Here is a 23,170-nt window from a genome sequence, read left to right on the forward strand (position 1 = left end):
GCCGCCGCCACACTTCCGGCGGGGCCGCAGCCGCGGAGGGGCGTAGGCAGGCGACGCGGGGGGAGGCGGGATAGGCTGGGCGCGGCCGGTGCTGCGGACCCTCCACAGCCCTCCGGGTCACTGCAGACCAAGGGCCTGCTTGCCTACCTGCGGCGCCATGGGCAATTGCCACACGGTAGGGCCCAACGAGGCACTGGTGGTCTCAGGTGAGGCGACGGGGAGGGCGGGGGAGGCCGGCCGAGGGTGCGGGACCCCGGGGCCGCCCCGAAGCCAGCCCCCCCAGAGCGGTATCCCTCCCCACGGCGTGGCCTCGGGCGCACAGCCCTTCCTCTCCTCCGCGGTGGGTTGGGGGCTTCTAATGTGTGTGGGTCCCAGTGCACGGTCGCGTAGCTCTGGAAGGCAGGTGCCTGGCCGGGAGGGCCTGAGGCACGGGTTCCTCTTTTCCGGGTAAGGCAGACCCGTTAATTCCGAGCAGGCTGGGGCTTGCCAGGACTTACTGGCATCGACCTACCGCCCTGGAAACGCTGGTGCGGCCTCTACTGTTGGGTAACCGGGCTCTGGCCTGTAGAGCTCTAGATTACAAAATGCTGCACGCTCTAGCTTTGGCTGGGTGGGGCTGGGGGACTACCGCATTGGGAGCCTTAGGGCTGATGTTTATGTAGGTGGTATATTAGGATGTCTTAGGAGGCAGCTAAAGCTGCCTGGGGCCCTGTTGCATGCTAGCTCGCTGTATCTCTTCCCACCATCAGCACTGATTTTCAGCGTGTATGCAGAATTACCAAGGCTGGCTGCCAAAAGGGGAGGTAGAAGCCCCGAGCCAGGGCTTCTAGCTGCCATTCTTGGGGAGTGGTAATGAATCCACTGGGCCCTCAGATTGGGATCTCAAAATCAGTCTCTTTACTGAGACATCCTCACAGTCTCCAACCCGGACCCTGCCCCAGTGGGAGAAATCCGATACCCCATCTCATTAAAGACTAGAAGTTGGGGTTAGAAGGGAACACACAGAGGCCAACTTTGGCATCCGAAAGCCCAGGCTCGTCTCCCCCCACCACCCATACCTAAAGATGGTTTTTGGAGCCGTATAATAATTTGAGTGGGTTTGGGTTTCCAGGTTTTTTTGGGGGGGAGGGGCTAGTTTTTTGTTGTTGTTGTTTGGGTTTGGTGGTTTTTTTTTTTTTTTAAGGTTAATTTTATTATTTTTAAGTGTGTTTGTGTGTCTGGGGATATGTGTAGGTGAGTGCAGGTGCCCACAGAGGCCCCAGGTGTTGAATCCCTCTGGAGCTGGAGTTAGAGATGATTATGAGCCACCTGACATAAGTACTAGGCATTGAACTTGGATCCTCCGGACGAGCAATATATGCTCTCAACCTCTGAGCCATATCTTCAGCCGGTGTTTGTTTGTTTTGGGGGAAAGACTTTCTTGGTGCCCCTGCCTGGAACTGTGTAAACAAGGTTGACTTGGAGCTTGCAGTGATCTTCCTGTCTCTGACTCCCCACTGACGGCATCACCACCACACCCAGCTTGGTTTCGTGTGAGTGTGCTTATGGTGCTGGGAACCAAACCCTGAGAACTCAACTCATGCTGGTCAATCACTGTGCTGCACTCCTCAGGCCTAGAAGGCTTCTAGACACCAGCATCTAGGGCTAAGTAGGTGGTTCAGCAGGTAAGGGAGATTGCACCAAGCCTGATGATCTGAGTATAATCCCCAGGACTCAGGTGTTGAGGAAGGAACCCACTACTGTAAGAGATCTACACACATGTACACACACACACACACACACACACACACACACACACACACTGCTGAAAATGTTTTCTTTCACTGGGTGTGGTAGCATACGCCTTTAATCCGAGCACTTGGGAGGCACAGTCTGGCAGATCTCTGAGTTTGAGGCCATAGCCAGGGCTGTCAGAACATAGAAATGAAAATTGTTTTCAACGAATAAATCAGAAGAAACCAAAATCTGAGGCTGGAGAAAGGCTCAGTTAAGAGCACTTCCTGCTGTTGCAGAGGGGACCAGGGTTTGATTTCCAGCCCCCACACTGCAGCCAGCAGCTCTCCACCTCCAAACCCGGGCCAGACGCCCTCTTCTGGCCTCCTTGGCACTGTACACAAGTGGTGCACAGACACACATGCAAGCAAAAACCTACACACGCAAAAGTAAAATAAAATCTCAAAGACAGGTGGTGTGGCACATGTCTTTAGTCTCAGCACTCAGGAGGCAGAGGCCGATCTCTGTGAGTTTGAGGCCAGCCTGGTCTACAGAGCGAGATCCAGGACAGACAGGGCTACTCAGAGAAACCCTGTATCGGGGGGGAAAAAATCTCAAAGACAAACAAAACCAGAGTCTGCACTGCACTTTTTCTTACGATTTTTCAGGAAGCCCAGACTCTGGGCTGAGGAGACCAAAGCTTGGGTTCTGCCCTGTGGAAAGTCAGGCGACTCCGAGGTGAGCGGAGGCCCCGAGATGGGTTGCTGTGTGCACATTTTCTACTTTCTCGGTGGCCTGCTCTCAGGCCAGAGCAGTGCAGTGCTGGACTGGGAACTGTTCTGAGAATCAAGGATGGGCTTAGGGTTGGAGGACCAAGGAAGGGGTGGCTTAGCATAATAGTACCTTGGGACTTGAGGTAATGCCAGACTCAGTGCCCTCTTTTGAATGGATTCCCAGAACAGAGCAGCGCGACTGCCCCCTCTGGTCTGTGTGTCCCTTGAACTTGCGGCTAAGTCCAGAGGCGCTGGCCATGTTTCAGGAGAAGCTGTTAATTCCGGTGGTTCTCTTTTACATTCCTTGTTATTGTCCAGCCTCCCTCCATCATTCTGTAACACAAAACTGCTTTCTCCTTCTAGTGTCAGAAATTTTATTTGTTTTAGGGCTGGAGGTGTAGCTTAATTGTGCACAAGGCCAAAGCAAGTCTCTAACCCCAGCACTTGGGGTGGGGAGGCAAGAGAATCAGAAGTTTAATGTTATTTTTGTCTGCATATAGAGTTGGAGGATAGCCTGGGCTACATGAGGCCTTTTGTGTGTGTGTGTGTGTGTGTATTCCTACCTTAAAAATATTTTAAAGGAGGCCTGGAGAGATCACTCAGCAGTTAAGAGCACACAGGCTGTTCTTCCAGAGGATCAAAGTTCAGATCCTAGCACCCACGTGGCAGCTCACACCTGTTTGTAACTTCAGTACCAGGGGATCTGGCACCCTCACACAGACATCCATGCAGGTGAAACACCAATGCACATAAAATAAAAATAAATCATTTTTTAAATTAATAAAAAGACACAAATGTCTTTAAAAAAATTGAGAGGCTGGGGTGTGACTGGCAGAGTACTTGCCTAGCACATGTAAGAGTTAAATCTTAGCACAGTAATTACAGTGATGAACACCCAAGCGTAATCTCGGCACATAGGTGATTAAGACAAGAGGAATAGAAGAGAAAACAGGAAAGTTTTAGGGTTTGTTTGTTTGAGACAGGATCTCACTACATAGATCAGGCTGGCCTCCCAACTCACAGAGATCCACCTGCCTCTTAAGTGTTAGGGTAATAGATGTATGTCACCACGCCCAGCTTAAGAAAAGAAAATTTTAAGGAAAAACTTTCCATTTGGAAAGGGGGAACCATAACTGATAGTTAATATTTCCTATGATTGTGTCAGCACAAGCCAGGATCCTACGGCGGATATTTACCTACCACCCCGCAGCTGCGGGCACCTTGTTAGCCGAGCGGTGGTGGCGCACGCTTTTAATCCCAGCACTCAGGAGGCAGAGCCAGGTGGATCTCTGTGAGTTCGAGGCCAGCCTGGGTTACAGAGCGAGATCCAGGATAGGCACCAAAACCACATGGAGAAACCCTGTCTCAAAAAAAAAAAGCTTTTTTCATATATTGTCTATTTGGTTTTTCTAGCAGTTCATTAGCTTCTGTTATTTTTTTCTTAGGTATTTGATTTGATGCATGTATAGACATTTTTAGAATGAGTCCTTAGATACAGCTGGATTATTAAAAGGGTTTGTTCACGAGGCATGCTGGTTCATCCCTGTAATGCCAACACTGAGGAGACAGGAGAACTCGTATTCACTGCAAATTCCAGGCCAGTTGGAACGCCATAGTAAACCCTGCTGTAAAAACAAACAACCGGCTGCGTAGAAGGCCCAACGGGAAATGTCTTACCCACCCCACCCAGGACCCATGGAAAAAGTGGGTGCTGCAGCATTGCTTGTAGCGCTAGTGACTCTAGTGTTGGGGGGCAGGGACAGGAGGAGGTGTAACTCCACAGCCAGCCAACCTAGCTAAAACAGTGAGCTTTGGGGTCGGTGAGGGTGTCTGGATGGATGGATGGATGGATGGATGGATAGAGAGAGAGAGAGAGATAAAGAAGGTGAAGTGTTTGAGGTAAGACATTCCAGTGCCAATCTCTGGCCTTCATATGAGCCTGCATGGACAAGTGTACACACACACACACACACACACACACACACACACACACACACACACACAATGGTGCTTGGGCTAAGAGGCTGCTGGGAGTAGGGGCAGCTTGCCATGTCCCAGCTTCCTGTTACTGCCTCTGGGAACCTGGCATGTTGCCCTCGGCTACAGACAAGCATGATCTGTGACAGACGCTCCTAAGGCCAAAGAGTAATTAAAGGTAAAGGGTAGACACCCACCACCCTGTCCCACAGGTCCCCCACAGATACTGCCTATTCCGCAGTGTATTGAGAAGTCTCCTAAAGCTGGTCAAAGACAGCCGTGTCCCAGCCCTGGCCGGGCCAGAAGATGCGGGAGTTGTGGTTTCTGACTCTCTTCCAGTTTTATTTGATCCCAAGATGGTTCGGGTTTCAGAGTGACTGCCTGTCCTCTGAGGCCTCTCTCACAACACACCCGGGACAGGGACAGCCCTGCAGACAGGTATTTCCACTCCAGAAAAACAGACTTAGCCCAGGCCATGAGATCAAGGCCAGACTGAGCTAAAGAATAAAATCCTGCCTCCAAAAACACAAAAGGCAGTGGTTTGGGGGGATAGAGAGATGGTCTGGTGCTTCAGAGCACTGTTGCTTCTAGAGAGAACTAGAGTTTGGATCCCAGCACCCACATCAGGCAGCTCACCACTGCCTGTCACTCCAGTTCTAGAGGCTATGACACCCTACTCTGGTCCCTAAGGATGCCTGCCCTCACATGCACAATATGAATAAATAAGAATAAATCCTGGAAGCCAGGCAGCAGTAGCACATGCCTTTAATCCCAGTACTCTGCGTAGCTTTGCCCCTTTCCTGGAACTCACTTGGTAGCCCAAGCTGGCCTCGAACTCACAGAGATCCGCCTGGCTCTGCCTCCCGAGTGCTGGGATTAAAGGCGTGCGCCACCACCGCCCGGCCAGCTTTTTATTAACAGTGAGAGCAACACATTTCACAGTGTACAGAGGATTATTCCATGGCACTCTTGTGCAAGGCCTACATTTTCCCCCAGCATTGAAAAGACAGTAAGATTCATATAAGCCATGTTTAAAGTGTTCAACAGCCACACGTGACTAGTAGCTACCATTTTGTGCACCATAGATATATTTCCACCCATGCAGAAAATTTTCTCAAGAATGCTCCAGAAACTGGGGCTGTAGTAGAGTGCTTAACTGGCATTCAGAAACTCCACATTCGATCATAGGCAGTCTCTGGGAGTTACAGACCAGCCTGGTCTGTATAGTCACTTCCAGGCCACCTGACCTACACAATGGGACTCTGTCTTTAAAAACAACAAAAAATCCTGCACCAGAAGTTACACTTTTGTATCAGCCATGTGCTTTGCCTGGGTTACTGCAAGAGCTCTAGTCTGTTTTCTTAACCTCAGTCTCTTCCTCTTTCAGAAAAGTAATCTTTGTGTCTGTTTTGTTTTATAGTTGTTGTTGTTGTTGTTGTTGTGGTGGTGGTGGTGGTGGTGGTGGTGGTGGTGTGGTAGTGGTAAGACAGGTCCTCAGAGACAGCATAACCAGTTACAAAAAATCTGCTAGACCTTTACCCTCGGGAGGCAGACATCCTTAAGCTTTCATGAAAATCCAAACTCTTTTTTTTTAACTCCAAAATTCTGTTTCCTTTGATTCATATTTCCTGTGTGTCTCTTTGCACAGTACATTAACTCCTCGTGCAGCTTTTACTAACAGTGCCTGAATTGGATGAGTAGCGGGAGTTCACCATGAGAATTTCAGCAATTGATTTTTTATTTTTATTTTTTTCATTTCTGAGCAGAGAACATGCTAAGCATGGCCACCACCAGCTTTCAGGAGCCTCTTCTGAAGTCTTCCCCTTATCTCACTACTACAAGCTGGCCTTAGTTTTGAGACCTCACTTCCCTGCCCGTGCCCACAAGGGAAACAAGGTGATTCTAAGTGCTCTGGGCTTTGGGGGCAGAACACCAGCCCCTCTGAGACAGATCTGTCAAGCACAGCTTGGTTGTGGCCTGGACTCCTAAGACTTCCCTTCCCCACCCTCTCCTCAGAGGGCTGCCCCTCTATCCCGCTCCATCTGGCTCACAATGGTGAGTGAGCCTCAGGATATGATCCTCCCAGGATATGCTTCTTCCAGTCTTACCTCCTATGAGGCTTTTTAATTTTTATTTTATGTGTATGGATGCTTTGCCAACATGTACACATGTGCACCATGTGTGTGCCTGGTGCCAGAGAGAGCATTGGATCTCCTGGGACTGGAGTTACTGTGAGCCAGCATGTGGGAGCTGGGAATCGAACGCCGGGTCCTCTGGAAGAGCAGCCCCTGCTCTTAACCACTGAGCCGTCTCTCCAGCCTCCTCCTGTAAGATTTTAGCCCGGTAGTGGTAGCACACACCTTTACAAGCACTCGGGAGGCAGAGACAGGCGGATTGCTGTGAGTTGGAGGCCAGCCTGGTCTACAGAGTAGGTTCCAGGACAGCCAGGACTGTTATATAGAAAAACCTTGTCTTGGAAAACCAAAAAAAAAAAAAAAAAAAAAAAGATTTTTTTTTTCTCTATTTGTTGGTTGAATGAATAAATGAAAAATAGAAACTTTTCCTGTCCACTCATTTGGTCTGTCCTCTCGAAGCACTTACACTCCAAAATACTTCATTGGTTATCCTTTTGACACAGATTGCTTGTCTTTTCCAGTTTTTATTTGGTTGGTTGGTTGGTTTTGTTTTGTTTTGTTTCCCCAGAGACAGGGCTTCTCTGTGTGGCCCTGGCTGTCCTGGAACTTTCTCTGTAGACCAGGCTGGCCTCAAACTCACAGAGAACTGCCTGCCTCTGCCTCCCAATGCTTAAAGTGTGCACCACCATCCTGGTTGCAAATTGCCTGTCTTAAAAACTAGGTTCTAGGGGCTGGAGAGATGGCTCAGGGGTTAAGAGCACTGGCTGCTCTTCCCGAGGACCCAGGTTTAATTCCCAGCAACCACATGGTAGCTCTTAACTGCCTGTAACTCCAATTTCAGGTGATCAGACACCTTCACATAGATATACAAGCAGGCAAAACATGAGGGCACATGAAATAAAAATAGATAAATCATTAAAAAAAAACAAAACCAGGTCCTACCCTGAAGGCGGAGAACTTGTCTTGCGTTTATGTGTAATCTCAGCACTGGCCACCAACAGTAGCAGTTGTCAAGTCTCAGAGCAGTTAAAGGCCAGAGTTAAACTGGGTGTGGTGCCATACACACACACCCCGTAATCTCAGTATTGGGAAGGCAGAAGCAGGAGGATTCGGGATAGCCTGGGCTACATAGTAAGCCCCAGTTTCAAAATAAAAAACAAAGCCAGACGTTGTGGTTCCTATCTGTAACTGGTCCTTCAGGAGGCTAAGGCAAGAGGGTCACTGAAAGTTCAAGGCCAGTTCATAGAGTTCAGTAGGCAAAGCCTGATGACCTGAGTTCAGTCCCCAGAATCCACACGGTGGAAGGAGAGAACCAGCGTCTACAAGCTGTCTTCTGACCTTCACACACAGGCTGTGGCACACCTTCATGCACACACACAAATAAATGTCACTTGTAAACAATATTTAGTTCGAGGCCAGCCTGATCTATAGAGTGAGTTCCAAGACATCCAGGGCTTCACCGAGAAACCCTGTCTCAAAGGGAAAAAAATAAAAATAAAAAACAACCAAACAAAAATACTTAATATGTAAAACAGGCCAGAGTCGTGGGGATGGAGGGCAGGTCACGGAGAACTGACTGACCAACAGTGGTTTACTTTGCTCCCCAGGGGGCTGCTGTGGCTCCGACTACAAACAGTATGTGTTTGGCGGCTGGGCCTGGGCCTGGTGGTGTATCTCGGACACTCAAAGGTAAGGGCCTAGGGGCTTGGAGTCTGTCATCCTGGTGGGCAGGAAGGGGGTGTCCAGTGGGCCCGCTCCTTTCACCACACAGCCAGACAGAGCATCTCCCATCCCACCTTCCATCTTGGGGGAGGAGGCCCCCGTGAGGAGAGACAGAAATGGGCTGCTCAGGGATAAAGGAGGCACACACCAGGAAGATCTGTCCTGTGAGCCTGTCTTAGTTGGTTTTTGTTTTTGTTTTAAACTGTAATAGAAACCATGACCAAAAGCCACTTGGGGAAGAGGGAAATGATTTCAGCTTACAACTCTCAGGTCACACTCCATCACTGAGGAAGTCACAGAGCAGGAACTCAAAGCAAGAACCTGGAGGCAGGAAGTGATGCAGAGGCTATGGAGGAAGAATGCTTACTGACTTGTTCCCCATGGCTTGCTTAACCATCCAAGACCACCTGCCCAGGGTGGCAACCCCCGTAACGGGCTGGGCCCTCCCACATCAATTAAAAGTCAAGAAAATACCCAATAGACTTGCCTACAGGCTGGTCTGCGGAGACATTTTCTCTGTTAAGATCTCCTCTTTCCGGGTGTGTCTGGGATTGTGCCAAGTTGACAGGAAACGTCAGCACAGCTCTTCCCCCTCCATTTACTGAGTGTTCTTTCCAATCGGAAGTGGTTCTGCTCCTGTCCCAAAGACTGCAGGTCATACCCAGGCGGGATCTTAGTGTCTGTATGCTAGCTAGCTCAGTGACTCAGAAAGGCTTGCCAGGCTCACGTCTGTCAGCCCAGCCTTCAGGAGGACTGAGGTGAAGGACTGCCGTAAATGCGGCACCAAGCCTAAGCTACGGAGTTCCAATCCAGGTTGGCGTACACAGAAAGACCCTGGCTCAAAAAGATCTTAATTATACCTGACATGCTAGCACAGATTTGGGAAGTGAAGGCAGGAGAATCAGGAGTTCAAGGCCAGCCTGAGCTACATATGAGTTTGAGACCAACCTGGACTGCTTGAAACCCTGTCTCAAACAAACAAAAAAGTCTTAATTACACACTACTTGAAAGGGGTATACAGAGGGAGGAAACATCAGGCAGGATCTACATCCATCCTCTCCTGTACTGGCCTAGGGGCAATTCCCACAAGAGTCAGAATGGATGTACAGTCAGATGTGATCTGTAACAGCAGTGGTCTAGGGATGTAAGAACTTTCTGCTGGGGTCTGGAATCCTAAGTCAGTATGGAGAGTCTCCAGGCTGAAGCATAATAAACCTAATAAAGGCAGAGAAGTGTTGGCTCCCGTAGTGTCCACCATCCAGTTCTCCCTGCTGGTGCCTCCAGAGCTCAGCACAGGGCCAGATCCAGCCTCCCCGCTGCATCAGTGCCTACAACCCGGGAGCATTCCAGCCACCATCCTTTCCTCATGGTAGAATATGGGGCTGGTATCCCAAGGAGGTAGCAATGGAAATTCCAGCAGAAATCCCCCTCCCCAGCTCCCACCAGTCAGCAAAGAGCCCGGTGTCTGCATGAAGTTGCTGGTGCTTGGGTGTCTGTGGCATCCTAAGGCTGAGGGATGGGAAGCATGACTTTCTAACATCACTGATTCCCAGTAACCCCCTCCACTCTCCTGTCTTCCCCTTTACTCTATTTTCCCTACCTAAGGGGATCCTGAGGGACTCTTCTCTCCCAAGACCATCAATGTCGTAATCAGTCACAGTTTCCACTTCTGAGAGTCCTAGGCACACCTGGCTGGATCAGCTAGAGATCCAGAGATTGGTCCTGTACAGCTAGCTGTTGCCGAGGCAATGGCCGTGCGTTCCTGTTCTCTCCATCTCAGGTCTCCTCCTCCTTACCCCAGGGAGCAGAGCTCCAAGACAGGAAGGCTAAGTTTCCCTGACAGACAGCAGGTAGGAGGTGAGAGCTGACCTCAAGTTCACCATGCTCCCTCTGGGTGAGCAGGCTTCACCTGCAGCTTCCTCCCTCTTATTCCCTTTCTGGAGTTTGCCCCTTCTCCAGCCCCTAGCCCACGTGTGGGACATCTCCATAGCTGGCCACCTTCATTTCCCTAGCCTGGCAGGAGCCTTCTGGGTCAGAGCAGAGGCCTCTAACCTAGTGTGGTGGCCAACTCTAGAGACTAGACCTAAAGTTCAACATAGAATTGGGCTACAGAGAGTTCTTGACTAGCAGGCTAGGCTGTAGACTCTTAAACAGAAGGGGAGTGAGGCTAGAGGGTTGGCTTGGTGGTAAAGAACATAAAGAACATGTATTGCTCTCGCAGAGGACCCAGGTTCAATCCTAACCACCCACATAGCCGCTCACAACTGTCTGTAACTCCAGTCCAAGGGGTCTGATGCCCTCTTCTGACCTCCTTGGGAACCAGCACACACATGATACACAGTCCTACATGCAGGCAGACACTTCTAAACATAAAAATAAAATGTAAAAGTCTTTAAAAAGAAAGAAGAGGGCTGGAGAGATGGCCCAGCGGTTAAGAGCACTGGCTGCTCTTCCAGAGGACCCGGGTTCAATTGCCAGCACCCACATGGCAGCTCACAACTGTCTGTAATTCCAGTTCCAGGGGATCTGACACCCTCACACATAAAGTTTAAAAAAGAAAGAAAGAAGAATCAGGCCTGTAACTCAGCCTCCTTCTGGAGAACTTTGCACAGCTGGTGTCAGTCACCCAGCTGTGATGCTGGTCATCCTTCTTCAAGGCAGGTGAATCCTCTGGCTTTTCTTCGCTGCAGCATCCTCTGTATTCCTGAGGCCCTTATGTGATAGCTCTTTCCCTTACCTGAGGAATTCTTGTACTTCTGACATCTGAGCTGCAGCCTCCCTCCCTTCCTCCCTCCCTCCTTCACCCTCCCTTCCTCCCCTCTTCTTCCTTCCCTCCCTCCTTTCCCAGAAGAAGGCTCTGCTGGCTTCCTGTCTGAGCCAGGTCAAGGTGTAGTGAAGCGGTTTAGTATTTGTCCAGCATGTTCTTGGGCCTGGGGGTGCCAGTATGAAGGGATCAACTGAAGGCAACCTTTGCACATCTGCATGCCCAGAGCCCCCAGGCTGCAGCTGTGAGAGCAGCCTGTCCCTCCCCAGCCTTCCCACCCCATCCACCAGCCTCTGCCCCTTTTCTCAGCCTCTGCTTGCCCTTCCTTGGGTTGAAGGAACCCATTCACACTATCTATAGCCTGCCTCTGCCTGTACCACTGCCTGCACATGTGCACACAGCTGGAGTGAATCTCCCAGCCTACAGGCACTGTTTTATCTTTTTCTTTTTGTTTGTTTGTTTGATTGGTTGGTTGGTTGGTTGGTTGAGACAGGTTTCTTGTGTACCTCAGGCTGTCCTGGAACTCGGTCTGAGGACCAGGGTGGCCTACAACTCAGAGATCCACCTGCCTCTACTTCCCGAGTGCTGGGACTAAAGGTGTGCGCCACCACCGCCCACTTGTTTTCTTTACTAGTACTCTTTTCTTTGCCCATCCCCAGCTTTGGGATTCCACATACTATCATCCCATCGTCACTCATCAGTCTCCGTGAATATTCTTGCAAAAGTATTCTTTTTTTCCCCAGCCTTCTTTGATCCCCCTTCCCAGTCAGACATTCCAAATTTTCCTTGAGATTTCCTGGATCTAAATTGCCTTTTAGTGATATTAACCCCAACCTTGAGGGTCCATTCCCCAAACAGGATTAAGTACTTGCTGTGGCTTGTTAATTCCCAGAGTGGCCACCTCATCCTGACTTCTGGAAACAGGTTTCCCTGTTAGGAGGGTGGAGATAAGGCTAAGTTCCCCAGATCACGGCAGGAGTGTCTTGGAAAGTGACATGGTTGCAACCTGGGGGTGCTCTCTGCATAGGCCCCTGGGCTCTGGACACTAGCCGACCTCTCCCCCAGCCCAGCAGCTCTGCCTTGAAGAGGGGGTGGGGACAAGATGAAAGGCTAGAAAGCCTCAGGCCAGCAAGGGGGTTCCTGTGTTCCTTGCAGCCTTAGACGGAGCTGGCGGGGGCGGTGGACGTATTGAGAACACCACACCATGCCCTGTGTGTCAGGCATCCGTGCTTATCTGGTAACCACGATGTGTGTTTACTGTGTCCCTTCCTACCCTTCCTGTCCCCACCTTGCCCTACCCCCCCCCCTCCCCGGCTGCTCCTCAGACTGTCTCTGGAGGTTATGACCATCCTGTGTCGCTGTGAGAATATTGAGACGTCGGAGGGGGTCCCGCTATTCGTAACAGGGGTTGCACAGGTAATAACCCGCCTGCCTCCTCCTCTATGTCTAACCTTCTCTTCCTGCCCTGCGGGGCCTGGCAGGCGGAAGCTGGATGGAATCTCCTCCTGAGAGTGTGCCTCCCCCGCCCCCCTCTGCTGCTGCTCTAGGTGCCAGGGTAGATTCAGGTAGATCCCCAGGTTCCTTGCCTTTGCCCCGTAAGGCTACGTAGAGAACACTCAGGGTCTGCAGGTCTGTCGGGTCCCCGTGGCTGTCCTGCAACCATAGCTTGGCTAGACTGCTGAGCAGTTCCAAGAGCTTTTCTCTGTAGCAGGCAGATTCCCGTCTTCCTTGCTTCGTGTGTCAGCTCTGGTGTGCACTGTCTTAGTTTCAGGAACTGGGAATGAGGCAGTGCCCAACAGAGGCCCCAACCAGCTGTTGCCAGCAGCTCCCCAGGCTGGAGAGGTTTAAACAGCACCTTGTCCTTCTCTTTCCTCAACACTAAGTTGCCCTGCAGCCTTCTCAGGCAAAAACCCAGCATCCGCACTCTGTTCCTGATCCATCCCACCAGCTCTAGCGAGGAAGGACATCCTCGTCCATTAGCCTCTGCACCCGTGAGAAAGGCAGGCTCCAGTACAGAGGTCTGTACCCTGTGTGGGACAAGTAGTGTCCAGGCTTCCCTCAGCAACCGTAATTCCTTCTATACCAGCGCTATACTTGAGACCTCTGGCAATGCCCAGGTCCCTTTTTAGCTTAGGTAAATGAAGACACGGGGGTCACATTGTTAGGGACAACAGCTCTCTCTAAGGGTGACAATGCTAGTGTAACTCCAGGCTGCATTTCCCAATACCAAAGGGTGTCCTTCAAGTCATGACCTGTAGCCTAGGAGAAGGGCCAGACAGCTTCCCTGGCAAGGGGCAAGTGTAGGGTTATTTATATATTGGCCTAGCTGTGGGCATACCCTCAGCATGCTTGTCCAGTAGGCAGAGCTGTCTAGAGAGCCTCCTAAGGCATACTGAGGTACTGAGTAGACCCAGGAGTAAGTAGGGACCCCTGGGGAACATTGAGGTGACACCCACTCACAGCCTTCATGACAGTCTGGAGGCCCAGCATCTGCTTTCTGTTCTAGAACACACACACACACACACACACACACACACACACACACACACACACATATACTGCTATTGCCTAGGCTCTCCCTGTGCCCATCAGCCCCAGAGCGCCACAGCCTCCTCTTTCTTGCTTGATTTCCCTTACACTTCAAGCCAGGATGATGAACATAACAACATAACATGTATACATATGTCACCCACTTACCTGCTTCCCCTGGAGCCACCTGCCCCTCCCCTCCCTCCACACACAGCCAGCTACATACCGCTGAAGGCTCCTCTTTACCGGGACCTTTGGCCTGTCCCGGCTGGCGCAGTGAGATGCTGGACTCTTCCACACCCCAAGCCCTGGGCCCCCAGACCCATGTCCCTGTTTTGCATTTCTTGGCAGGATTTCCCTAGAGATTATGACGTTGCAGCCCCGCTGTGAGGACGTAGAGACGGCCGAGGGGGTAGCTTTAACTGTGACTGGTGTCGCCCAGGTATAGTAACTCAGCAGCCCCACGCATGTCCATTGAGGTGCCTCGTCCCCATTCTGGGTTTTGGGGGAGGAGGAGAGGACAGCAGCCAGGGATGTCTCTCTCCGGAACCCCTGTCTCCTCTGCACCAGGACCATCACTGGAACATGCCCACTCGCCCCAGTGGCCTCCCGAAAAACTAACAGACACGCTTTCTCTCCCCAGTGGCCTCTCAAGACAAAACCAGTGTTGAGGGCTCCTGTCTCACTAACCCACCCTCGTTTTTTTACAGGCATAGGACCCAACGGACCCTAGGGTTCAGGCCTCCCTTGTTCCCTGGGTAGCTCAGAGGAAGAGACTGTGAGGCCGAGGAGTTCTGGCCTCTGGGTATTCTAGGAGCTGCTTGTCGACCTCCTGACCTCCTCGGCTGGGGCCTGGGAGGGGTGTCCCACCCTAACCCACCGTCAACTTCACAGGGCAGTGAGGTTCTCTCCCTGTTATTGTCTCTGATGAGGGAGTTGACAGAACACCTGGAGAGGCAAAGACACTGTCATTTACACCCTGAGGAACTGTCTCCTACCCTGTCTAGGGTCTTTCCAACTCCATTTGTCTGTATGTGTCCTTACTGCTCGTTCTCCTTTTCACACTCCTGCCTCTAAGCCTGAGGCTCTTCCGTCTCTGGGGAGGCTGCAGAGGAAGAGCTGGCTGGTGTGAAAACAGTGGTCTGGAGGGTGGGAAAATGGGTGTGGGAGAGGCCAGATCAGGACCTGGGACCACCAGTGAAGACTGAATCTCAGTGTAAGAGTTCCTGGTGGTGCCGCTCTCCCTTCAGGGGTCTCAGAAGGCCCCTTTGCAGTCCCAGGGCCAAGCAGTCTGACCAGGAGGGATGGAGCACAGCTGTCAGCCAGCCTCTGCAGCTCAGGGCCTGGGCCTCTGTCTGCCTTCCAGCTGACTCGGCGCTCTGTGTCCTTGGCAGGTGAAGATCATGACCGAGAAGGAACTCCTGGCCGTGGCCTGTGAACAGTTCCTGGGCAAGCATGTGCAGGACATTAAGAACGTCGTCCTACAGACCCTGGAAGGGCATCTACGCTCCATCCTTGGTGAGGCCCTGCCCAGCCTCTGAGCCAGGGCCAGAACATGTGCATGGCTGGGCCGGGAGCCTGTCCCACTGAGGTTTGAGCTAAAACATTTTCTAAGTTTTTAATTTCCAAACTCAAGGTGGACTGAAGGTGTGGTTCAGTGATGAAGCTTAGCAAGCAAAAGGCGCTGAGTTTGATGCCCAGCACTAGAAGGAGAAGAAAACAGGCTTGGGGAAATAGCTCCGTTGGTAAAGTGCTTGTCTACAAGCAAGAGAAGATGTTCAGTCTTTAGAACCCAGGGTTCTTTAAAAAGCCATCACGTGCTGGAATAGGTTGTGGCGCACGCCTTCAATCCCAGCACTTTAAAGGCAGAGGCAGCTGGATCTCTGTGAGGTCAAGGCTGTACATAGTGCAAGACCAGCCAGGGACTCTGCAGAGAGACTCTGTCTCAAAAAAATTAAAATTAAATTTAAAAAGCCACCATTGCCAGGTGGTAGAAGTGCACACCTTTAATTCCAGCTCTCGGGAGACAGAGGCAGGCAGATCTCTGAGTTCGAGACCAGCCTGGTCTACAGAGAGAACTCCAGGACAGCCAGCGCAGTTAAACAGAGAAACCCTGTCTTGAAAAACCAAAAGAAAAAAAAAATTTTTTTTAAATGGGGACTTGGAGAAGAAGGGCGTTGAGGTGGCAGGTGGCAGACTGCTCAGACATCTGGTACTGCTTGGGACACGTTCGCTCATTCACCCTGGTCCCTACACAAGGAAGCTCAGAGTTAAACCCTTGAAAAGGCACTTCAGGAAGATCCAGCTCATATTGCTTGACCCTTGCATGCACCCAGGCTTGCCCTCAAATGCTTCCTCCCTCTCTCAGCTGGCTAGTCCCTGGAGATTGGTTTATGCTCCTTCTGTCCCTCAGGGACTCTGACTGTGGAACAGATTTATCAGGACCGAGACCAGTTTGCCAAGCTGGTCCGGGAAGTGGCAGCCCCCGATGTTGGCCGTATGGGCATCGAAATCCTCAGCTTCACCATCAAGGTAAGGTGTGCTAGGAAGGCTATACCCTTGTGTCCATCTGGGAGATGGGTGCCTGGTAGGAGGGCCACCCTTTGGACCTAAGACTGTTCCCAGGGACAGCTGTGCCTCCTTCCTTCTGTAGGACGTTTATGACAAAGTAGACTATCTGAGCTCCCTGGGCAAGACACAGACTGCAGTGGTGCAGAGAGACGCAGACATTGGTGTGGCAGAGGCAGAACGGGACGCGGGCATCCGGGTATGCAGGCTTTCCCTTGCATGCCTCAGGACTGGGAGCTCAGGGTGGATGGCCCTGTGGTCCCTCAGCTAACCCTCACCACCACCACCCCTTGCTACTCCCAGGAAGCTGAGTGCAAGAAGGAGATGCTAGATGTGAAGTTCATGGCAGACACCAAGATTGCCGACTCCAAGAGAGCCTTTGAGTTGCAAAAGTCAGCCTTCAGCGAAGAGGTCAACATGAAGGTGAGAAGCCCGAGGTCCCCAGGCACAGGCCTCAGGCCTCAGGGTACGCTGTCCACCCTCTCATGCCAGTCCTCCTGCTACAGACGGCTGAGGCCCAGCTGGCCTACGAGCTGCAGGGGGCCCGAGAGCAGCAGAAGATCCGGCAGGAAGAGATTGAGATTGAGGTAGTGCAGCGCAAGAAGCAGATCGCTGTGGAGACCCAGGAGATCCTCCGCACGGACAAGGAGCTCATCGCCACCGTGCGCCGCCCTGCAGAGGCAGAGGCCCACCGCATCCAGCAGATTGCTGAGGGCGAGAAGTGAGCGCTTGGGCCCGGCAGGCAGGCTAATCAGGCTGCCCCGCCACCAGTGTTCTCCATGCTCCCAACAGCAGCTTGCCCAAGTCTGCCCCTTTCTGTGAAGCAGATAAGTGCCCAGGCTTGTTGTCTGAAGGACTCCTCAGTAAGCTAAGAGTCCAGGGTGTCTGGGACAGTGCTCAGCACAGAGGCCTCCTCGTCGGGCCCTCCCACTTGCAGCTGGGAACTGGTGGCTTGTGTTCCACAAGAGCTAGCAGGACAGGCCTTCCTCCTCAAGTGTCTCCCGTCCCTAACAGCCCCCAGAGCAGAGAGCTAGGGGGTGTGCTGGGCCCCAGGTAAGGATCGAGAGAGCCCCAGCATCTCTTCACTAACTGATCTGCCTGGCCTGGGCTCCCTCAGGGTGAAGCAAGTCCTGTTGGCACAAGCAGAAGCTGAGAAGATTCGCAAAATCGGAGAGGCAGAGGCAGCAGTCATTGAGGCAATGGGCAAGGCCGAGGCTGAGAGGATGAAGCTCAAGGCTGAGGCCTACCAGAAGTACGGGGACGCGGCCAAGATGGCCTTGGTGCTGGAGGCCCTTCCCCAGGTGAGGTTCTCTCCTCCCACCCAAGCGTGCACTCAACGTTCTGGTCTCCTTGCTTGACCACTGGGCAGGTGTCAGGATTTCTCTGGGCCCCGTCTGTAACATCCACACTCTGCTGGAGGGTATGATGAAAACACTCAGCGGGCAGGCAGGGACCCTCCGGCAGGCCCAGACTCTGGCTCATGGGCCTCTGTGGCCGTCCCTTGCTGTCCGGGTTGCTTTGGGTGTGGGTGACATGGAGAAGAGGGGGAAGTGCAGGACAGGACAGATGAACAGAGTCAGCACTGTCTCAACGCCAAACACCCCACCTCCTAGATTGCTGCCAAAATCTCCGCCCCGCTGACCAAAGTCGATGAGATTGTCGTTCTCAGTGGGGACAACAGCAAGGTGACGTCAGAAGTGAACCGGCTGCTGGCAGAGCTGCCTGCCTCTGTGCATGCCCTCACCGGTGTGGACCTCTCCAAGGTGTGTACCTTCCCTCGGTGGGAGTCCCAGGCAGCCCACGGGACTGCACAGGCGGATGGGTTCAGGGCAGCAGCCCTCATTCCGTCATCGACGTCCTCTTTCATCCTTGCAGATACCCCTGATCAAGAACGCCACTGGTGCACAGGTGTGAGGCTCCTGCAGACGCACGGCCTTCAGCAGCTGCCTACCTTCCCAGCACCTCCTAACATCACAGGGACAACGAGGACGTTACTACTCTGGTGCCTTATTTTGCAGGGACCAGAACTGCTGCGTGTTCAGGCCATCTCTGGCTAGCCTCCCTCCTCTCCCGTTAGCCCTTTCTTCCTCTCTCTCCCCCACACCCTCCCATCAACTGCCACATTCATCTAGTGTGTTTTCTCTTCTGCCATATGTGCCTCTTCCTCTGTCTATCTGTTTCTCTCCCCCCTTTCTTCTCACCTCCACACACATCAGATAGTTGAAGCTGAAATTGAAGTTGTTTATGATAATCACTGTCTGTCTGTAAGGAGTGGCCCCACTGCTCCTCAGAATCCTGGTGCCTTCAATTCTACATGTCTCTGTCTGTCTTCCCTAGCCCTGGCAGAACCCAGCATGGGTACAAGGGTTCTGGGTGGGACACTCACTCTCCTTTCTCCTGGTCTGAGCTTCCTAAACTCTGTTACAGGAAGCCCACAACCCACACACTCCTGCCCTTTGAGGCTTGAGTGGCCATGGCCTATTGGGCCCAGAGTAATGCCCTGCACACACCCCAGGCCCGGGCCCGCTGTTTCCCTGCCCCTCTCCCCTGCATCCCAGAGGCACAGAGGCAAGGCCTCCTGTCTCAGCGGCTTCCTCAGTTTACTACTGCCTTAGGAGGCCCTGCTCGTGTGCTCAGGGACATCCCCTTCACTGGCTTGTCCTTGACTGGTGGGGTGGGTCTCTGTCCAGTTCCGCTAAGTCTTTCCCAGGTCAGTGTCTAGCTCCGTTGGGGACAGGAAAGTCTATGGCTCTTCCTGCCAGTGCTACGCTGTCCTGGGCATGGGGCTCTCCCAGGAGGCAAGGCTGTGCCAACCCTAAGAGAACCAAGTGCTATAGACTGGCCAAACCTCACTCTATGCCATGTTCTTCTGGGCCAGCACGATGGGGTTCTAGCCATGGGAAGCAGCTAAATCTTCTGTGTCTTTGCACCATTGGTGGCAGAAGAGCCCAATGCCCAAGTATCCTAGTAGGGGTGCAAGGGTGTCCCATGGTCCCAGTCCCCACTCCTGGCCCCGCCCCAGCCTGTGTAGCTGTTCTGCATGTGAATGCTGCATGTCTGGTCTGGGGTTTGGATGTTGCACTGCCCCACTACCTGGCCCCTCTGGTGAAAATAAAGATCTCTTATGCCCACACCTTTCATTGTGTATTCTATGAGGAGAGAGTAGGAACCAGGAACCAACTGGGTCCCCCCAGGTGACCACATCAGCATCAGGGTTGCCCTTTCCTACCCTAGCCACTGGGAGGCATCAGTATACTGGCCTTGCCCTCAGTAGAGACTGACCTTGGCACTGAGACAAGACCTGGGAGAGGGTGGGGCAGGTAGCAGGCTCGCTGCCAGACCTACTCCCGCTCAGCAATGGAGCCCAGTTCTCAGGCTTAAGAGCATGAACTTGGTGCTGGAGAGATGGCTCAGAGGTTAAGAGCACTGGCTGCTCTTCCAGAGGTCCTGAGTTCAATTGAGCTTACATAAAATAAATAAATCAATAATAATAATAAAAAAGCCTGAACTCTGATAGGGCTGCTTGTATTTTAACTTAAATTTTAATTCTGTTGTTGATAAATAACTTCATCTTCTCAGGCCTCAGTATTCTTTTGTTGCTATTTGTGGGTTTTTGCTTGGAGACAGTGTCTCCTCATTAGCCCAGGCTGGTCTCAAACTTGATATGTAATCAGGTCTGACCCTGAGCCCCGCTTCCTTCTGCCTTCCCCTTCCAAGTGCTGGGATTACAGGCGTGTGCCATGACATCCAGCAAGATTTCCTAACGTGCCAATGAGAGTGGGGCTGGGGAGATGGCGCAGTGGGTAAGAGCACTCACTGTGCAAGCCTGGGGACCTGAGTTCAATCCCCAGCCCCCACATAGAAACAGTGTAGCCATATGCCCCGTAACCTCAGTGCTAGAGTGGGACAGGATAGGGTTGCTGACAATCAGCCTAGCCAAAAAAACGTTAAGTTCCGGCTTCAGTGAGAACTCTCCAAAGAACAAGGCGGAGCAACAAGGATGCATGCACCTGCAGCACGTACATACGCCACACACACACACACACACACACACACACACACACACCACATTCACAGACACACACACCACATAGACACATACACACACCACACACACAGACACACTCACATACCACACACAGACACACACAGCACACACATAGACATATTCACATAATACACACACACACCACACATACACAGACACACACACCACACACATGCACACTCACATATCACACAGACACCACACAGACACACATACCACACAGACACACACACCACACACACACACACACACACACCACACACACTCACACCACACAGACACACATATCACACACACAGACACACAGCACACACAAACAGACACACATTCACACCACACACACACACAACACACTCACAGCACACGTGGGGCTGGGGAGATGGTTCACTTGTAGAGTGCTTTCATACAAACCTGACTACCAGAGTTCAACTCGGGAACCTGCTGAAAGGTAGCAGGAGAGAACTGACTCCACAGGTCGTCCTCTACTTCTCCCCAGATGCTCCTGCCTGTGTGTACCTCCCTGCACACATCATGCACACACAACACTAATGGATAAAATTTTTAGAAAGTTCGAATCCGTGCGAGGTGTGCTGGCACAGCCCTTTAATCCCAACACTCTGGGAGCAGGCAGGTGGATCTCTTGAGTTCAAAGCTAGCCTGCTCTACATAACAAATTCAGGCCAGCCAGGGCCACCTGGTAAGATCCTGCCTAAAAAAATACTAAACCAGGCTTGATGGCACAGATATATAATCATATCACTCAAGAAGTAAAGGCAGGAAGATTAGGAGTTCAAGGTCATAACCAGCTACATGGCTAGCCTGGGCTACATGAAATCTAGTCTAAAAAAGCCCAAAGTTGAGCCAGGCAGTGGTGATGCACATCTTTAATCCCAGCACTCAGGAGGCAGAGGCAGGTGGATCTCTGAGTTCTAGACCAACCAGGGCTACACAGAGAAACCCTGTCTTGAAAAACCAAAAAAATAAAGTTGAGCCCATAACCTCAGCACTCATGAGGCACAGCCCAAAGGATTTCCATAAGTTCAAAGCCAGACTCAACTACAGAGTTAAACCCTGCTTAAAAAAAATAAGAATAAATATTGACCTATTTATTAGACCACCAAAGTAACAGCAATCATCAAAAGAAACTTTTTAAAGGGAGCTTGTTTTGGGGTGACGGAGAGATGCTCAGGGTCTAAGAGCACTTCTTGGTTCAGTTCCCAACATCGCATGGTGGTTCACGACCATCTCTAATTCTAGTACCAGAGAACCAGACGTCCTCTTCTGACCTCCATGGGGACCAGGTATGCATGTGGTACATAGACATACACGCAAGGAAACACTCATACATATTAAAGATAAAAAAAAATTTCTAAAAACGAGGCAAGTACGCCCCAGGTTATCATCTCTCTATCTAGCAAAGGGCCTGCATCCCATCTGCACTAGCACGATGGAACCAACCTGAAATCACCAGCCTGAGGAGACACAAGCAAGAGGATTGAGGCAAGTCCAAGGCCAGCCTGGGCTACAGAATGCTGCCTTGGTTCAGAAGAGCTGGGGATGTAGCTCAGTGAGTGAGGTGTTTGCCTAGCGTTCTCGGAGCTTGGGCTTGATCTCAGCAACCCTAAAGCCTTTAGTAATGGTGCAGGCCTGTAATCCCAGCCCCCCCCCCCCCGGGGGAGGGGGGCAAGATGAGCAGTTCTGGGTCATTCTCAACTACACAGGAATTGGAGGCCAATCTGGAATCAACAAGACCCTGTCTCTAAATGCAAGAAGGAAGGGAGAAAGTTCAGTGACAGTGACTGGCCAGCATGTCAGAGAACTAGGTTAAATTCCCAACCATCCTAGTCCAGGAAAAAAATGGAGGTGGGTAAAAAATGACCACTTACAAGTCAATGATAACCTAATAGCATGATTTTTTTGGCCTTTTTAAAAAGGGTTTCATGTAACTCCTAAAACAACAACCCTCCCAGCATCCACAAAGCAGATTATTATTTTTTACCAATAAAGAAGGTAAAATATAACTCAGTAGACAAATCCACACAAAAGACAGGCACATTTGGGTAAATGCCTTTTCACGGTTAATAAATAGATGTCCTACATACAAAAAAAAAAAATGATTGGCACGGGCACCCACAGAATGGCCAATAGATAAACGAAAATGTATGTGGCAGATTATCCTTTCCAAAGATAGTGGCAAGAATATCCTCCATCCCACATGTTCCTCTTACACTGTGCCTTCGACGTCCTTCTAACTAAAGATAGAGCCCATGCCTCCTTCCCTTCAGACTGCTTGGGTGGATCTCACTATTTAGGTCACAAGGATGTAACCTCTAAGAGATGCTCTGAGACTGTGTCATACAAGATGGCCATGCCAAACAGACATAACTTCTGTCTTATTGACTAGACTCTCTTTTCTGTTGGTTTTTATTTTATTTTATGGAGACAGGGTCTCAAGCAGTCCAGGATGACCTTGAACTTGAATTTCTGGTCTTCTTGCCCTTCCCTCCACAGCTCTGGGAACTGCAGCTGTGTGCCACCAAGACCAGCCTGGTGTCTTTAAGCCACTCTGTCTTTAAGCCACATGTGACTGTAGCTCTGTCTTAAGGTCCTTGTTCTATGACAAAGTCTAGGTGGAGAGACCATAAGGGCAGGCTCTGAGCTCCCTGAAGAGACGGAGCTACCTGGCCAGGCTCTAGCTGCTCTATCTAGATGAAAGACACCCAAACCAGACTGCCTAGCCAAACTCCTAAGATTCAGACCCAGAATCCAAGAGAGATCCTTCAGAGCTACCTACTGTTTACACTTTTAATTTGAAGGGTTGAAGAGACAGCTCAATGATGGAGCATTTGCCAAGAATGTCAAAGACTTCAAGTTCAATCCCTAGCTAGAGAGAGAGAGAGAGAGGAAACCTAGCCAGCCATGCTGGTATAGGCCAAAATCC

General features: G+C 51.3%; 1 protein-coding gene across 6 annotated transcripts; it reads left to right on the plus strand.

Moving 5' to 3' along the window:
• The first annotated feature begins 14 nt into the window (after window positions 1–14).
• Flot2 (flotillin 2) lies at window positions 15–19,314 on the plus strand. Of its 6 annotated transcripts, XM_028866855.1 has the most exons (12): window positions 25–206; window positions 8,206–8,287; window positions 12,410–12,500; window positions 13,965–14,055; window positions 15,008–15,131; window positions 16,027–16,145; window positions 16,267–16,380; window positions 16,485–16,604; window positions 16,688–16,902; window positions 17,299–17,482; window positions 17,795–17,944; window positions 18,057–19,314. In XM_028866855.1, exons 4-12 carry the CDS (start codon window positions 13,981–13,983, stop codon window positions 18,093–18,095), a joined length of 1,140 nt encoding a protein of 379 aa, XP_028722688.1. In that variant the 5' UTR covers window positions 25–206; window positions 8,206–8,287; window positions 12,410–12,500; window positions 13,965–13,980; the 3' UTR covers window positions 18,096–19,314. The 6 variants fall into 6 exon arrangements, with proteins under 6 accessions (XP_028722687.1, XP_028722686.1, XP_028722688.1 ...); XM_028866854.2 differs by lacking the exon at window positions 13,965–14,055 and having other exon boundaries at window positions 15–206; XM_028866853.1 differs by lacking the exon at window positions 12,410–12,500 and having other exon boundaries at window positions 15–206.
• The last annotated feature ends 3,856 nt before the right edge of the window (window positions 19,315–23,170 follow it).

The sequence above is a fragment of the Peromyscus leucopus genome, chromosome 8b, assembly GCF_004664715.2.
Source record: "Peromyscus leucopus breed LL Stock chromosome 8b, UCI_PerLeu_2.1, whole genome shotgun sequence".
Taxonomy (NCBI): domain Eukaryota; kingdom Metazoa; phylum Chordata; class Mammalia; order Rodentia; family Cricetidae; genus Peromyscus; species Peromyscus leucopus.

What these genes read in the sequence shown, in the direction of transcription:
- Flot2 (XM_028866854.2), top strand. Translation starts at nt 158, where the DNA reads ATGGGCAATTGCCACACGGTAGGGCCCAACGAGGCACTGGTGGTCTCA. An exon ending in AACGGGACGCGGGCATCCGG is followed by an intron (nt 16,381 to 16,484) that starts GTATGCAGGCTT and finishes TGCTACTCCCAG; the next exon opens with GAAGCTGAGTGCAAGAAGGA. An exon ending in CAGATTGCTGAGGGCGAGAA is followed by an intron (nt 16,903 to 17,298) that starts GTGAGCGCTTGG and finishes GGGCTCCCTCAG; the next exon opens with GGTGAAGCAAGTCCTGTTGG.